The sequence below is a fragment of the Scleropages formosus genome, chromosome 2, assembly GCF_900964775.1.
Source record: "Scleropages formosus chromosome 2, fSclFor1.1, whole genome shotgun sequence".
Classification (NCBI taxonomy): domain Eukaryota; kingdom Metazoa; phylum Chordata; class Actinopteri; order Osteoglossiformes; family Osteoglossidae; genus Scleropages; species Scleropages formosus.
In genome coordinates this window covers 16,190,615-16,207,633 of record NC_041807.1, presented here as the reverse complement: position 1 = coordinate 16,207,633, position 17,019 = coordinate 16,190,615, and the positions used below count along the sequence as shown (strand labels likewise).

The 17,019-nt window shown below is 45.6% G+C and overlaps 2 protein-coding genes across 5 annotated transcripts; one reads left to right on the top strand and one right to left on the bottom strand.

Moving 5' to 3' along the window:
- Positions 1 to 42: 42 nt before the first annotated feature.
- On the bottom strand, positions 43 to 8,895 carry irak4 (interleukin-1 receptor-associated kinase 4). Its single transcript, XM_018747479.2, has 12 exons — positions 8,713 to 8,895; positions 7,702 to 7,863; positions 7,055 to 7,200; positions 6,752 to 6,916; positions 4,668 to 4,828; positions 3,125 to 3,189; positions 2,703 to 2,817; positions 2,479 to 2,588; positions 1,283 to 1,469; positions 1,101 to 1,163; positions 765 to 923; positions 43 to 210 (listed from the first exon to the last, which is right to left on the bottom strand). Exons 2-12 carry the CDS (start codon positions 7,860 to 7,862, stop codon positions 139 to 141), a joined length of 1,404 nt encoding a protein of 467 aa, XP_018602995.2. The 5' UTR covers position 7,863; positions 8,713 to 8,895; the 3' UTR covers positions 43 to 138.
- A 129-nt stretch (positions 8,896 to 9,024) lies between these two features.
- Positions 9,025 to 16,021, top strand: pus7l (pseudouridine synthase 7 like). Of its 4 annotated transcripts, none has more exons than XM_018747049.2 (9): positions 9,025 to 10,668; positions 10,805 to 10,964; positions 12,344 to 12,539; positions 12,633 to 12,731; positions 12,855 to 12,936; positions 13,081 to 13,364; positions 13,619 to 13,672; positions 14,759 to 15,054; positions 15,765 to 16,021. In XM_018747049.2, coding segments are annotated over exons 1-9 (2,004 nt in total). In that variant the 5' UTR covers positions 9,025 to 9,836; the 3' UTR covers positions 15,766 to 16,021. The 4 variants fall into 4 exon arrangements, with proteins under 4 accessions (XP_018602565.2, XP_018602568.2, XP_018602570.2 ...); XM_018747052.2 differs by lacking the exon at positions 15,765 to 16,021 and having other exon boundaries at positions 9,025 to 9,183; positions 9,710 to 10,668; positions 14,759 to 15,454; XM_018747053.2 differs by lacking the exon at positions 15,765 to 16,021 and having other exon boundaries at positions 9,039 to 9,096; positions 9,710 to 10,668; positions 14,759 to 15,454.
- Positions 16,022 to 17,019: the final 998 nt, after the last annotated feature.

Below are 17,019 nucleotides of genomic sequence, written 5' to 3'. Positions count from 1 at the left end.
ATACTGGGGTATTTATATACTAGTTTTTCCTTGTATGTTTCACAGTAATCAAAGGCCTGTCCTTGCAGAGCTGTGCTTTGCTTTATTTGAATTTGTGAAGAGGGGCACAAGCTGCCCTTAGGTAGCATTTGGTGTCTTCTACACTTTCTTCTCATAGCTCAACTGATCCAGTGAGATGGTGGTAAGAATGTTTTCAAGCTCCCTCAAGACCTGTCCAAAAAAGAGCAGAAATTGCCATCTTTATAAAACCATTAGGCAGTGGCACTGTTGTGCAGCATATAGCCCTGATAACAGTTCCTGGGCTGTGGGTTCAAATCCAGCTCAGCCTATGTGATGGTTGGGGGGGAAATGCTTGCAAAGACATACAATTCAGGTGGATTGGTAATGGTAAATTGGCCTTATTGTGAGTGAAAGACTAGTGTCCCCTCCAGGGTATAGCCTGCTTCACACCCTATGCTTCTGGGATAGACTGCAGACCACTGGATCCCTACACTGGACAAATATTTTATGCATCCAAAATTAATTACTATCTTGCATTTAAATCTTCCCTAAATGAAAACCTGGAAATATGTAGTGGTTAAAACAAAAATATCCCTAATTTAGTGAAGTGGAACAACAAAGTTATTTTGTCCATGTGTGATTCCAACTGAATCCAGATTCAGGTTTCTGCCTAATGCAGTAACACTGAGGCTATTTTACACCACTGGTATAATTAACGCATAAGGTGTCACTCATTCCATGAGCGCAGCCAGCAGGACACGCACCTCCTCCATCTGCGGCCTCCTGTTCTTCCTCTCACTGAGACAGTCCTTGGCTACTGAGTACATTTTTTCCACAGAGGCCTGGCCCCAGTCTCCCATCTTCTTATCCACAAAGTGCTCCAGCGTCAGCTCCTCATCCTCAATTTCTTCTTTCATTTCCATCTATGAGAAAAGACGAACGCTGAGCCAGTGCAGAGCAGAGGCCTGCTGTGAAGTACATTTAGAATTACAACCATTTTGTTTGCTTCTTGACCGTTGAAAATGGACACATGGACCATAACCTAATACAAACTGACTGCAAAGATGAGTGGGAAGGAAAGGACATGTATACATACTTACTAGGAACTGAGGGTCACGGGAGCTGTCAACTGGGGGAAGTCCAGACAGCACTTCCAGCAGTACCTGCCAGTGTCAGAAAATGAGGACACCCCTAGAAAATTGCTGGTGAAGGACAGACATAACTACAGCAGACAGAGCTGAAGCCTTACAGCTTCCTCAAGTGGTGACAGCAGGCTACGTACCACACCGAAGCTGAAGACATCCGACTTCGGGGTGATCTCTCCCCGCAACGCCTCGGGCGCCATGTACGCCGTGGTTCCCACGATCTTCTCCGTAAGGACGGTGGAGGCGCTCTTCTTCTCGGAGGCCCGCGTCAGACCAAAATCCGAGATCTTCGGCTCAAAAGTCTCGTCCAGGAGGATGTTTGCGCTGCCAGCCAACCAAAATGGGTCACATTCTACTAACATGAGGAAACTCCTTTAAAAAAGTGGCATCTAACAAATGCTACAGGCTATTGTGCAGAAATATTGCTGTTCTGCAGTTTCAGCTTTTGTTACAACAAAGGAGGTATCGCCAGACTAGCAGGCAGTTTGCTCTGAGTGCACTAACCCTTTCAGGCACAGGAAGCCTGCCATGTCAAAAGAGCTGATGCCAATGTGTTTGAAGTAAAAAGCTGATATGAATAATTTTGCATGCATTAAGAGTTGTGCAAACAACAGCACATCCCAAGACCAGCTGAGCGCTGAGGTCAGGTGCCAGCTGAGAAGAAAAGCAGGCACTAGAGTGCCAAAAGCACCTGAAAAAGGCCCAATATCTGCTTGCTGCCATGCAGCGCTGCCCAGCCATGACTGGTGAAAGTTAAACCTCACATTGCTTCAAAGATGGCTATAAATTAGTAATGTTGAGTTGATGTGTGTGAGGGGTGCGGTGGCGCAGTGGGTTGGACCACAGTCCTGCTCTCCGGTGGGTCTGGGGTTCAAGTCCCGCTTGGGGTGCCTTGTGACAGACTGGCGTCCCGTCCTGGGTGTGTCCCCTCCCTCTCCAGCCTTACGCCCTGAGTTGCCGGGTAGGCTCCGGTTCCCCGTGACCCTGTATGGGACGAGCGGTTCTGAAAATGTGTGTGTGTGTGTGTGTGTGTGTGTGTGTGAGTGAGAGTTGATGCGTAGCAGGGAAGAATCATGGATTTTGTACAGCGAGCAAAGAATGCCATTGAAATTCAGCATGTGGGCTGGAACAGTATCTACCAAAATGTGGTCCAAAATCTACTCCGCATCCTGTTAACTGATCCCTTTTTTTTGAGCCACTCCACATGTCCTGGCACAGAGGAACCATCGAGCTCATCTGCTGCTTAAATCCAGCTCTGTGACTGGACAGCTTGAACCGCTTCCATGCAGGCCATCCCAGAGACGCAAGCGGAGTGCTACCAGTGAACACACACCTTTTCACATCTCTGTGGATGTGGTGGTTGCTATGTAAGTACTCTAGGCCTCTTGCTGTGCCAGCAGCAATCAAACACCTTCGGGTCCAAGACAGAGGAAGACTGTCACCCTGCAACGGACATACAACATCGATATGTATTATAATAGAGTGAACGCGGTATTCGGCGGCCTCACACCACAGGTAGTTTTTGTTCATTTTGTGGAGGAACATGTCTGTACTCACAAGGCAAGCTAGTCTGTCCAAAAGCGAACCGTTGCACATGTAAGGATACACCAGGCACAAGTGATCGCCGTCGCAGGAGAAGCCAACCATCTCCACAAGGTTCTTGTGTTTCAGCCTGGACAGGAGTTTGGTCGCATATGTCAGTGAAGGACCCCCAAAGCTGTGATGTGAACTTCTGCTCATCCAAATTAACTGCTAAGATTTTAAAAATCAGGCTGAAACTGATGGTTAATAAGTTTTTTTTTTTTTTTTTTTTGATCCACATCTGCACATATGTTTGGTGTTACCAAAAATGAGAGCTGAGGTGTCAAGTATGTGTTAAAGCCTCAGTAAAGGGAAGCAGTGCTTTCACTCTCCCCCCCAACCCCTTCAAGGGACAGCGGCACTCTGCGCTGCAGAAGAAACAGGAAGTGGGTGCATACGTCCGCAGAGTCTGGACTTCCTGATTGAACTGAGTTTTCAGGTCCTGGGGGGAAATGTCATCCATCTGAAAGGAAAGTACACACAGAGTATATATTTAAAAAAAAAAAAAAAAAAAAAAGTAAATGTGACCATGTGTAAGTTATGAAATTAAGGCATAACCCTTAAAAGTATAGGTCTTTCCTTTAGAGAAATTGCAAAGAAAGCCAAGGTGTCAGTGAGTAGAGTTTCCTACACCATCAAAAGGCACTTGGAAACTGACAGGAAGAGGTCTGGCAGAGCTAAAGCCACAACAGAATCAGAAGACAAGTTTCTGAGAGTCAACAGCTTGCGTGATAGGTGGCTCACAGGACAACAGCTTCAAGCTTTCTCCGGTCGAAGAAAGTAAGTCTCAGTTTCAGCTGTGAAGAGAAGACTTCAAGCTGCAGGTTTGACAGGTCAAGTGGCAGTAAGAAAGCATTGCTAAAATAGGAAAAAGAGGTTTGCCTGGGCCATGAAGCACCGCCACTGGATTACTGAAGACTGGAAGAAGGTCTTATGGACCGATGAATCAAAATTTGAAATCTTTGGTTCATCATGTAGGGTTTTTGTATGCTGTCGAGTAGGCAAAAGGATGGAACTTTCCAAACAATATTTGAATTCCGTTGTAGAAAGAATGCCACGAGTGTGTTCGGCTGTTATATCTGCAAAAGGTGGCTACTTGTGAGTCAAAAATTTTAGATTAAATTTTGTTAAACAAAAGGATTCCATGATTTTTTTTTTTTTTTTTTTTTTTTAAAAATGTCCCATTGTTTGTTTTTGCTTCAATTTCAGAGTACATTGAGCCAAACAAACTGCGTAAATTTCAATAAAAACTGGAAAAATGGAGGCGTTCTAAAACTTTTGACTGGTAGTGTATATATTTGAAAGGAATTATAGTGGTCTGTCTTCCTTTGTTAATTGCCTTTTTCTCGCCATTATGAGAGCAATATACTACTTCCTGCAGTACAATGCTGTCCAAATAATGCTTAAGAGGGTGTAGTAACAGTCTGTTCCAACACTACATTTATACAGACAGAGGGTTTGTAAGTAATCAACGAAAGTTGGGACATGTGTAGGAATTGTTAGCATCAACTTTCAAGGCTTAATTTACTTCCATTGCTGCAGAATAGCTTTAAGTTGGTAACCCATTACTTCTTATCTGAAAAAGGCCTTTTTGTATAACTCTGAAATGTACATTATTTTTCAGTTTTTGATTTTAAAAAAAAAAAAAAAAAATTTAAAACCTCTGGCAGTTTACCGCTTACTTTTGTACCATTTCAGGTTATTCACTGGACTTGAACTGCTTACATTTCAATAAAAACTGGAAAAATGGGGGTGTTATAAAACTTTTGACCAGTAGCGTATATAGCAGCTATGACCAGAGTTGAAGTCCAGAACTCATGGGTACAGATTAGAGCCAGACATCTGGCTTTGAATCATCCCGTTGTCTGAACTCGGCGCAGGATTATTTCAATGTCAGTACCAAACACATGGCGAGGATGATGCGGAGGGTCTGGAACTTACAGAGTTCAGTTTCTTCACCGCCACATCCACTTTGTTGAAGTTTCCACGGTACACGGTCCCAAAGCCACCTTCCCCCAACTTGCCTCCACCCTCAGATGCAGACCGATCATCAAAATTACTAGTCATCTGGAGCAGCTCTTGGAAGGAGAACCTGTGGAAGCCTGAGCACCAGAACGGCAGCACAGTCTAGTCAGGGCAATACACAATCTAACACTTACGCTGCATTTTGAAAAAATGCTGCCACCTTCTGGCAGAGTCACATTCATTGACAGGACAACTTCTAAACCAGCAGGACTATTGCTCTCATTATTAATATACACCGGTATCTGCTCCTTTGTGCAAAGAGGAACAGGATGAGCACTGCCAGAGTCCTACAAAATGACCTCCAGCAGGCCACTGGTGTGAATGTCTCTGGCCAAACAATCAGAAACAGACTTTGTGAGGGTGGCCTGAGGGCCCGACGTCCTCTAGCGGGCTCTATGCTCACTGCCCGGCACCGTGGAGCTCGATTGGCATTTGCCATAGAACACCAGAATTGGCAGGTCCACCACTGGCGCCCTGTGCTTTTCATAGATGAGAGCAGGTTCACCCTGAACACATGTGACAGACATGAAAGGGTCTGGAGAAGCCGTGGAGAACGTTATGCTGCCTGTAACATCGTTCAGCATGACCGGTTTGGTGGTGGGTCAGTGATGGTCTGAGGAGGCATATCCATGGAGGGACACACAGACCTCTACAGGCTAGACAACGGCACCCTGACTGCCATTAGGTATCGGGATGAAATCCTTGGACCCATTGTCAGACCCTACGCTGGTGCAGTGGGTCCTGGTTCCTCCTGGTGCACAACAATGCCCGGCCTCATGTGGCAAGGGTATGCAGGCAGTTCCTGGAGGATGAAGGAATTGATACCATTGAATGGCCCCCACGCTTGCCTGACCTAAATCCAATAGAACACCTCTGGGACATTATGTTTCGCTCCATCCGACGCCGCCGGGTTGCACCTCAGACTGTCCAGGAGCTCAGCGATGCCCTGGTCCAGATCTGGGAGGGAATACCCCAGGACACCATCCGTCGTCTCATTAGGAGCATGCCCCGACGTTGTCAGGCATGCATACAAGCACGTGGGGGCCATACAAACTACTGAGTACCATTTTGAGTTGCTGCAATGAAATTTCAGCAAAATGGACTAGCCTGCCACATCATTTTTTCACTTTGATTTTTGGGGTGTCCTTGAATCCAGCCCTCTGTAGGTTGATAATTTTCATTTCCATCAAACGATGTGGCATCCTTTCGTTCCTAACACATTACCCAGTCCATATCAGTATAGATATCCAGCATGATTTTTTTCCCCATTGAGATCTGATGTGCTTTCAAAGTGTTCCTTTAATTTTTTTGAGCAGTGTATAATGTAATTAATACACAGTTCATCTACATCACACACTTCCAAGAACCAAATATGCAATGAAGTCACCTGTAAATAATAAAACCTGTCATTATTATGTGGTGTTACTTTGTATTGGACAGATCTTATGTAGCTTGATAGTACATGTGGTTTAGGTGCACTTTAACTTGTACTTGTTTTGACAGCGCAAACATGTTTTTATTTAACACACAGCTGCATGCCAAACCCCTGAAATGACCAGTTCAGCTGAACTGGTTTAAAACTCCAATTAAGCTAGTGACAGAAACAGTCCAGGGGTGTCCAACAAGTGTCTTGCAAGAACACTTGTCAAATTATATGTACTATTCCTAGCATAAATGCTACAAATTGTATTGAATCACACACCCAGAACACATCTAAATAAAGTACAGTAAATTATTTTTCATTTCATACATTTAAGATTCAGTACATCACTAAAGTACGACTTGCAGATCTTGAACCAGTTCACAAGCATAACTCTGGTCCGGTCCTTGACCGGAAAAGGCTCGATGCCCCTGTTCTAAAAACAAGTCCTGTAGTTCCATGCATCTTGAAGGCAGACATTTATAAGGAATAATTTTAAAAACCCACCTGCCAGTACCTTTTTATAAAATGCATTATCCTGACTGCACAGCTGAGTTCCAGGTACTTTGGAGTAACACACCTCTGTCATCGGGTGACTCTTTGTCCTCCACTTGAGTTCTGGTGCTGTCCGCCAGCTGGCGCTCCTCCGCCCGGCCCATGGCGACAGTTACCTGTTTGCTCAGTCCGACTGTTTCCTGCCATCCAGGACTCGGAGATGGCACAACTGGGATCCCCACAGCTAAATCTGTAAAAGCCCAAATAATTTATACATTGCACCAAACATTAACGGAGATGGATGGGTGGACTGAAGGAGGACAGGGAACTACAGTGTCCCAGCAGGACATTTAATTAGCAGCAACATTCAGAAAGACAGTTAACCTACCTGGCAGAAGTAGACGAGCTGGAGCCAGGAGCTGGTTTCTTACCAAGATGTCCACCAGCTGGCCCACCGTGCAGTTGGTGGTGCCCCAGTCGGAGAGCAGGGCAATTGTGGGGCTTTTCCCCATGGCCACGACGCCCTCAAACCTCCTGGACACAACAGTGGGAAGACAAAACTGAAGCAACAGCTGACAGCAGTTTCTCAGTAAGAACTCCACCCAGCTGTCATGCTGCACTTCTCAGGTTTTACATTAGGGTTTTTCCAACATCCTCCAAGGAACCTGTCCAAGCACACAAAAGGATGGACCATTCTCCATTTGTCCTCCAAAGCTCTACAATGAGCTGTCATTCAGCATCACTTGTACTACCAGTCTTCTGACACTCTGGCCATGTTTGATGAATCATCTCCACACTCATGATGGAGCAGCAGGTGGCATTGTGGTTAGAGCTGATGTCTTAGGACATAAAGAACCCCGGTTTGAATCCCACCTCCAGCTGTAATACCCTTGAGCAAGGTATTTACCCTAAATTGCTCCAGTAAAATTACCCAGCTGTATAAATGAGTGAATAACTCTGGACACCTTAACATTGTAAGTTGCGGTGGACAAAAGCATCAGATACTTGTAAATGTGTTTGGCTGAGGCAGCCTACCTGAGGTGGAGCTGGCTGTACCTTGGCTCTCCTGTGGGTTTTCTGATTTCCATGAGGACCCTCTTCCAGCTGTCTTGGGGGTCCAAGAAGTCAGCCAGCTGATGTAGGGTCCCATAGCCGAGGCTCCGCACAAAGGTTGATGGAGCGACTGCTTCACTCATCCTGGGATAAGAACAAGTTCACATCAGTTCACTTCACTGTTAAAAATCAAGGCGTCACCTGAATAACACAGACAACGCAACCTCAGGCTGCTCGGCGGTCCCACGCCAGAGAGATCTAAAACCAAAAGCCCGCAGGTTCTCGCTTTGGCTCCAATGTGGTGGAAAGAGCTCCCTCCGTCACTCAGAGCTGCTGAGTCCCTCTCAACATTCAGAAAGGGTCTCAAAACGCATCTTTTTCGGATCCACGTGTCCCTGATAACCTGTCTGCTACGTAAACTGGCTTCAAATCATCTACCACAATCACATTTGACTTTCCTACCAATTCTGAAAGGCAGTTGCTAGTAGAGATGGTGCGACTGCGCAAACAGTGCCTGGGTGGTGTGAGAGGACAGGGGTTCGATCCCAACTCAGTCTGTGTTGTTTGCATGATGTTGTCTGTGTGTGGGTTTCCTGATTCCTCTCACAATCCAAAGACATACATGATTCATCTTGTCTTCGAAACTAACTACATGATCACGTCTGTTGCGAAGTTAGTACCACGTAACGTTCACCGAAAGTTTTCAAAACGTACTTTGCTTTGAGAAAGTGTCGGCTAACCGCACATTTGACAAAATTTTTGAAATGTAGCTGAGGCGGGAGAACTGAGCGAGTGTTCATCGTGCACCACCGTCCGTGACTCCGTCTCCTCGCTCCTCCTCTCTTCAGTATTTCATGATTCGCTGCTGGCCATTTTTTTCTGACTTCCTCACGTGAAATTGAAACGTCCCGATTTTTTTGAAAACTTAAAAACCTCGTTTTCTTCAGCTGACACACAATTTTTTACCGTAACCGTTCACTAACGCGGACTCACCTTTGACGACGGTGTTACGACTTCCATGCTGCAGTAAATAGAAGCCCAACTTTCCCAGATTTGGCAATTTCCTCAGTTAAGAAACTCATTATTAACCTTCAAGGTTTTTTTGTCTGGTAAAATAATTGCAGGCGTCCCCTTTAATTGTAGTTCGATGCGCATGTGACGCGGAAGGTCTCTGCTTTGTAAGCGTTCACTGCCGCGATGAGACATAATTCACCTTTAAGAGTTTTTGTCGTGAAGAAAAAAAAAAAAAAAAAAATCATGGACGTCCCCTTTAATTGCGTCAATAACACACACGTGACGCGGAAGTCTTGAGGCGTGCTGCTGACCACGCTGAAGCGGTGCGTGCGCGATTTCGTTCGCATGTGTACGGTTTAAATGGTGAGCGATGGTTGGAAACGCCAATGAAGAATTTTAACAGAAGTAAACCGAGAAATTACGGCGGCGCATCATCTCGGTCATCTCCCAGTAATAATGCTTTATTTCTTATTTTAATTGCTTCACTCGGCAAATTGAAATCACGATCCAAGTTACTGGAGTATTATTACTAACTTAGTCTTAGTAAGAAATATATATTAATAAAAATGCAACAACACAATACGAACTGTTTTAACCACATACGTATACTAGTCAGAACAAGACACTGCACTTCGCACTCGCATCTTGCGCGCGCCTGACTTAAGCGATGACGGGCGCGCGACCCGACCGTCCTCGGCAAAAAGACGATGGAAAAATATAACGGAAAATCATGCGCGCGTGAATAATTCTGCTAATAAACCTGCGTCCATATTATAACTCGTGATTCCCCCAAACACCCGATCAGCATCTCTGTTCATGGCTTCACCCGTGATCTTTGCTCCTTAACGTTACATATGATGATATTCTTGCCATGATCATGATCATCATGTAGTGTGTGTTGTTGTTGTTTTTACATGTTTTTTGCTATTCATCATGAGTTGATAAAGTATTTTCCATACCATGCTCGTGCTCTTAGGTGAGAACGGTGAGTGCACACAGCTGCAGAATTCTGGACGGGTGTTTGTCTGGAACATTTTGTTTTTGAGGCTTTGAAATCCCTCCATAATAAAAGTTTAATGAACTGGTAAGATCTGAATAATAAAATGGAAGAAGGAGCGAGGGCGGATGGCAGCTCGATGCTCTGCTACATTTCGGCCCACGAAGGCTTCTACGGAACCATAAAGAATTGCACCAGCGACTTTGTGGTGACTGAAATCGATGTCAACGGAGAGCTGGTGAATTCAGAAGATTATTTAGGGAAGAGAAGCTATCCGCCGCCTGAGAGCAGCGCGCGGCTTTGCTGCCGTGGGCCGAAGACCGAGGACCGGAGCGGCGATGTAGCAGCTCGCAACTGTGTGGCGGAGAGAACGTCGGGGGCGCGTGTGGACGGTCGAGACTCCGACCCAACGCTCGTGTGCGAAGAACCCCTGGACCTGGAACTGGTGTTGGGACATTCTGTGAATGAAGAACTGGAAGAGTTCGTCTCCAAGTCCGGGGCAGGCGAAGAACTGTCGCTGGGCACCTTTCCGGATAAACGGCGAAGGGCCAGCCTTCACCGGGCAGTTCGCCACCATTACCCCCATTTAATGACCAGAACAAACAAGAGCGAAATCCTGGTGAAGGAGGATCCCAATTACAAAGAGCTCTCCTGCCTGGTTTCCCAGGAAGAGTCTGAGAACTTCTTCAGATTTCTAGACGCCAAAGTGCCCGGCTCAGTCTTCACTTTCAAGCAAGACGACAGCAAGGAGCACAGGAAGGCGGTGCATCATTTCCTCAGCAAGTGCTTTGGTAAGTTGGTGGAAACCAAGAGCTTCAGCAGCAGCAATGGCGATGGCTCGCAGGGAACGGCGATCACGGTGAGGTTCCGAGAGAAGAGCACGCAGACTCGGAAGAGGACAGCTGCTGACCGTGAGGATGAAGGTGTCAGGTATGCAGGTAAGACGACATGCTGAGTATCATCGGAACTCATGATTACTCCTTTCACTGGCACAACCACCTTGTTGACTCGGATGTGATGCAACGCTTGCTATCAGCTTTTATCTCTATATTTTCCACACCAACCATCCTCCAGCTTTCACTCTGAGAAAAGAGAATCTGGAAACCCTGGAAGCAATAAGCTACATGGCCACGTGGCTGGGTGTGCTCCCCTCAGACTTCACCTACGCTGGCATCAAAGACAAGCGTGCGACTACCTACCAGTCCATGGTAGTGAAGAAGGTCTCCCCTCAAAGGTGAAGCAACCTGCCGATTCCCAAAGGCTCCTTCGCTGTGTTTTCCATTTACATGTACAGGAGGACTTCACTACGACAGGCTTCCATTCCAGTCCCGTCGTACTGTATCACCTAAACCGTAAAGATATACAGTATAAACAATGAAAATGTATGAATGCTATATTCTACAACAGGGTTTTATTGTTTCACTAATTTCAGACATTAGTCACGATTATTAAGTGTTATAATTATATTTCCGTGCTGCGCTTTTAATATTATTATTCTCCTTCTTTTCAGTAACTTTTTTTCATTTGCATTTTCTTTTCTGCACCAGCAGAGCACTCACTTTTTCCTCTTGCCATTTTAAATATTAAGCAGATGGAGCGTTCGTCGTTAGATGTTGAGATTTGAAAATAAGGTTGATGGGATAGCAGTCGTAAGTCCGGGCTGTTATTAGTCACGTATGTTGTAAGCTGAGGGCCACCTACACAATCGTGGCCAAAAATATTGGCACCTTTTTTGCCAATAAATTGCAATTATCTGTAAAAAAAAAAAAATAACTTGACATTGACCAAAGTGTTTTATCTCTGGAATTCTTTACTTCACTGTTAATATTACAAAAGCTTTATTTTTTATTGGAAATGTAATGTACCCTTTAAATCAGAAAATAAAAAGAAATAGCAATGGGAAAATCATTGACACCTCATATTCAATATTTGGTAGCACAGCTTTCGGTCAAAACCCAGCGCTTCTTATAGACATCGATGACCTTCCTGTACCTCCGTGTTAAGGGTCCCTCCTCCCAGCTGCTGTTCTCAGGTGTCTCCTCAGGTTTTCAGAGGGACTTAGATATGGATACCTTGCTGAGTACTTTTGAAAAGTTCGGCGTTCTTTTCTGTATGTGGTAGGATACCCATGTGGACCCCTCTATTGAGTAAGAGACATAGGAAAGCCCAACTGCAGTTTGACACAAGTCCAGCAAAATGTCCTGTGGACAGATGAGACCAAATTAGAGCTTTTTGGTAAAATACACCATGTCTGTGGTCACAGAACAAAACAAAACCTTCAAATAAAAGGACACCTTCCCCACAGTGAAACGTGATGTTTTGGTCAACTTATTTTTAGAGAAAATTGTGAGATATTTGCGAAAATTACAACGGGTGCCAGTATGTTTGACCGCAACTGCAGCTACTTGGTTAGCAGGTTTTGGGATCTCAAAGGTTTCTACCTCGGAGCTGCTTTTGTACCCTGGAGTTCGGCACCTAATCCCACTCAGGTCTTCCTGACACCCTGCTTTTCCCGGCCGTACGAAGGGGCAAAATTTCACAGTGTAAATCGTACGGGTGAGAAGTGTGTACTGCTGGCTAGGTGTCTCACGAGTGTGTGGTGAACGTTGGCAGGCTGGAGGAGATGAGCGCCACGTTTGAGAAGAAGGGTATTCTGCTGTCCCACATCCGGCCCGTGCCCGAGCCCCTCAGACTGGGCGCGTTGCTGGGGAATCACTTTGATCTTGTTGTGAGGGATGTGCGGGTTCACCATGGTGATGGCAGATCCACCTTACAGCAGATCGTCCTCGAGGCTTTGGACAACGTGAAGGTGACTCGGCCATCGTTCCCATTCTGGATCCCTGCTGAGACCTGCTCTTGACCCAATAACAGGCTTTGCTGAGGTGCGAGGGTTTCTTTGCAGGCGAACGGCTTTGTGAATTACTACGGGCCACAGAGATTCGGAACCGGACAGAGCGTTCGAGCCGACCTGGTTGGACTAGCACTGCTCAAGCATGAAATGGTACACCTTTCCACATCAAACACGTGTCGTTTCGCGTTCCCGCTTCTCCCGAGGCTCTCGTTCAGTTGGCTCGGTTGGCACAATAGCGAAGGTGACGTCTTTTCTGTTGAATGTGCTCCTCAGGATGTGGCTGTCAGACTCTTCTTCACCCCGGAGGAAGGGGACGACCCCCAGAACGTTGCCAAGCGCCATTTCCTGAACACCGGTGAGCAGGAGGACTGCATGGAAAAGGGCCTTGACTTGCTTTTCAATCTACCTCCCAATGACCATGTTTGACAGTGTTGACCATTCGTGGGTTGATTCCTTGGCCCCCCGCCATATTGACGCCACTTCTCGTGCTCGTTTCCAGGTAACGCCAAGGAGAGCCTGACCCTGATGCCCGAGCACAAGGCGAGGGAGCGGCTCCTCCTGCGAGCGCTACACCGGTACGGTTCGGGGCCCGATGGCTGCACCCGCGCTTGGCTTAGTCTCCCCCACAGCACACGCGTCTTCTACGTGCACGCCTACTGCAGCCGACTGTGGAATGAGGGCACCACCTATAGGCTGCAGCAGTTCGGCCATCGCGTCGTCCAGGGAGACCTGGTGTTGGACAGCAGAGCACCGGGAGAGCGAGGGAATGAAAGTCCACCTCAGGTAGTAGGACAGCCTCCTAAAAACACTCTGCACCTGTTGGTTAACAGGACAGTAATGAAGAAGTGGTTTTATTACTTTGCATCTTTGGATTTTTGTGTTGCATTTGTGTTTAAATAGCTCTGCTCTGGAAATGCCTGATTGCGTGTGTGTGTAACCATACAAACAGCACAGCTGAAATGACTGTATTAGCAGTAAATTTAGAAAAACCCTTTTTCCATCTGTGTTTTTTCAACTGACATCCTTCTGTTTCATAGATTCATGTTGTGACGGCGGCAGAAGAGAACGATGATGTCTTCTCTCTTCGACAGGTGTGTTCCCTGCCCTCGAGTGAATCTTTTCTGACTGCGTTCGTTACCTTAGTCTGGCAAAGTGGTCGTGGCGTAATATGCGAGGTGGGCCAGCGGGTAGGGAAGTGATTTGAGCTGGTGCCTTGCAGTCCACCCTTTTGTTGTAGCACCGTTGATTAAGGTACATACCCTGAACTGACCCAATAAAAATACCCTGCTGTATAAATAGGAAATGGTAAATCACTGTAAGTGCCTTAATGCAGTGCAGGTAGTCCTCAAATTACAATATGTGACCTACAACAATCCTTCCTTACAATGGCTGTTCCTTCAACTATACACTATTGTTTTTTGGGTTACAACGTTTGGTTGTAACACCTAACGACAGATGCTCTGCTGTATAATTGGCACCACATTTCTTATTGACACGGTATGTTTGTCGGCAACTGTGTTTTATTTACACAACTTTTTGTTTCGGATTCCATTCAAGTTACTTTTTTCTCCCAACAGTCAGCAAGTGAAAACAAGAGTATTGTGATGGTGCAGAAATGAAAAAGTGAAACAAATCAGATTCATAATGCAGCATGAAATGATTATAACACTAATGATTAATTATACAGTACTGTATTTATGTTGTTATTATTCTATATTGCTATTATTTTAACATGACTGTTGTGTGAAACTGGTAACTACAGATGAGTGACCCAGTGTAAGTAGTGTATCTAGCAGTGTAAGTCACCTTGGTGGATAAGGTGTGTGGGTTGATAACGCTACATAGAGTTCATTGGAAGTTACTTGGGAGAAAAGTGTCTGCTAAATAAATAAATGTAAATGTAAACCATATAACAAAGTATATGTTGAACAAAATCCTTTATACAATGTACCATTCATACATGTCAACAGTTTATATATTTTATATATCCTAATGGTTTAGAGTAATGCAGTATAAGGTGATTTGTGACTGTGGAATTAGAGACGGAACCCCATTGTAAGTAACTCCACCTGTATATCCTGCACTGTTGCCTTGGACAAAGGTGTATGCTAAATAATAAATAATAGTATTAGTAATAGCTGTTCAGACTGATGTCACCGCACTCCTTGTGTTATCAGGTGGTTCTGCCTATGCCTGGGAACACGGTGAAGTACCCGGAGAATGCGGTGGGCGCCTGGTACAGGGAGAGATTGGCATCGGATGGCCTGCGCGACTGCCGCTTCCGAGTCACGCCGCTGAAGCTAAACGTTCCAGGTTGCTACCGGCCCGTGCTGGCTGTCCCCCGAAATGTCACACAGGAGCTGCGCGACCTGGAGGACGACCCCGCCGCTCCCAGCCTCGCTCTCTCGTTCGACCTGGACTCCTCCTGCTACGCCACCGTCTGTCTCCGGGAAATCATGAAATGTGTGGCCTAGTATGCGCAGCATGTTTTTATTTATTCTGGTTTGTAAAAAACCTGTATGTTCTGCAGAGTGAAGTAATTACAGAATTGAGGGAGAAATTACAGAATTGCAGAAATAATTCACTAAGGGACACACCTTGTGTTAGCGCTCCTAGCAGTACGTATTGCAGTACTCGACCCTCTATGGGTGATGTACCCAAATACCCAACTGATCTCTGCATTTAAAAGAAACTGGCCAGTAGGGTGCCAATAAACAAAATCTTTTTTTTCAGCTCTTCTTGTTGTTCCTTTTAGTATAAAATGAATATGAGCCAAATTTCAACATAATCTGATGATTTTTAAGATGCTCATTTATGTACTTAAGATACATCATACTGTCACGCATAATGCTGGTGTATTGGGCAAATTCACATTCCACGCTTCCTTTACCCCTTTTTTTTTTTTTTTTAATGGAAATTAATAGAGTAGAACAAATAGAAATTAAAACCAGAAGAGTTACCCATAATAAACATTCATGGTGCAAATAAATAAATCTCAGCATTACGTTTACCAAAAGCATCTCATCTTTAGGAATGACTAGGCTATAGAATAGTATTGATGATAGAATATTAGACATTGAGTGACCTGTTACACATGGGATTCCCTCCACCAGAAAACTGACTCTTGGAAAAGAACAGTTTCAGAGGATGAAGCCTCACAAACACAAACTTTATTCTCTCCAGGTCCTTCATTGGCTCTTGACTGGCCAGCATGCGTGCAAGTGGAGCTTTTTGTGGATGAAGGACTTGACCGGAGGTCTGCATAGGCTGCCGAAAGCAGGGCAGGGCTACTTTGCCATTCCAGGATGCGGTGCATTCTTTAGCTCTTGGGTGGAACCTCCCCGGCAGAATCCACAGCAAATTAATCATTTGCATTCTATCTTGCATTCTCCACATACCTGTCAGGCTGCTGTTTGTACCGCAAGAAGTGATGATCAGTTCCAGGTGCTCTTTCTCTTTGGAAATGGGTGGTCCTGCAGAATTCACGTTGGGTGGGGTGGGGGTGCGGTATAATAGCACCACCTTGGAAGAGCTAGAAGCACAAACACATGACAGTAACATGGGTGACTGTGGACGAAAGTCTCAGAAAGGACTGTGATCACCAACAGTCCTGCAAAGTCATGATGTAATTTTGCCCATCTTTTTAACGTGTTTCTTATTAATTTATTTCTTTTACACTTTAATCATAGACTGCCCGACGGGGGACGCATTTATGTGCGATAACCTTGGGCAAACATAAGGAATTTGTTAAGACGCAAAGCCATACGCCTGTAAAGATCTTAACAAACCATGCTTATTTTATATAGAACAACATAATTAAAATGATTAAGGAGCAGCAAACAGCCAGAAGAGTAGAGCTCTGAGAGCTCTGGCCTAGGGAGCAGTTCTGATTGATACACAGAATTAATGAGCCCTTTGTTCTGCCTGTGTGTGAGTCAGGGAAGAAAAAGAACCAGATTTGCTCACGGAAAACACAGTTGTGCGCTGCGAGCCGCGTACAGACTGGGGCTGTGTTTGTGGTGTAAACACGTTGGCTTTGCAGTGCCAGGACCCTTCAAAGGAGCATGGCGTTTCATGGAGGCGGCATCACGGGGCCCTCAGTCCGGCGGCCCTCGCACCTGCGCGCGATGCGCTTTGAAGTGTCTGCGTTCTTTCAGATCACACACGGCACTTTCTCCCCCCCTAAGTGTTCGCACGCAGTCGATGCTCTGGAGAGGTGGTGGTTTTGGGCTCGGCTCAGCCTGAATGGAGAGATCATGTCTTTCAATGATGACAAGTGGTCATGGGGCGTGATGGGTAGCGGTGCTGTGACATGATGAAGGCTTCAGAATATGAATTGGCTTTCCAGAGATGCCCAGTAATATGCAATAATGTCTTCATTTTTTTTACACAATACAGTCTTAATGGCAGTTCCTTTTGGTGTCTTTTCTACAGTGAA

What these genes read in the sequence shown, in the direction of transcription:
- irak4 (XM_018747479.2), bottom strand. Translation starts at nt 7,862, where the DNA reads ATGAGTGAAGCAGTCGCTCCATCAACCTTTGTGCGGAGCCTCGGCTAT. An exon ending in GAAGTCCAGACTCTGCGGAC is followed by an intron (nt 2,818 to 3,124) that starts GTATGCACCCAC and finishes ACTCCTGTCCAG; the next exon opens with GCTGAAACACAAGAACCTTG. An exon ending in GGAGGCCGCAGATGGAGGAG is followed by an intron (nt 211 to 764) that starts GTGCGTGTCCTG and finishes TTTTTTGGACAG; the next exon opens with GTCTTGAGGGAGCTTGAAAA.
- pus7l (XM_018747049.2), top strand. Translation starts at nt 9,837, where the DNA reads ATGGAAGAAGGAGCGAGGGCGGATGGCAGCTCGATGCTCTGCTACATT. An exon ending in AAGAAGGTCTCCCCTCAAAG is followed by an intron (nt 10,965 to 12,343) that starts GTGAAGCAACCT and finishes GAACGTTGGCAG; the next exon opens with GCTGGAGGAGATGAGCGCCA. An exon ending in CACTGCTCAAGCATGAAATG is followed by an intron (nt 12,732 to 12,854) that starts GTACACCTTTCC and finishes TGTGCTCCTCAG; the next exon opens with GATGTGGCTGTCAGACTCTT.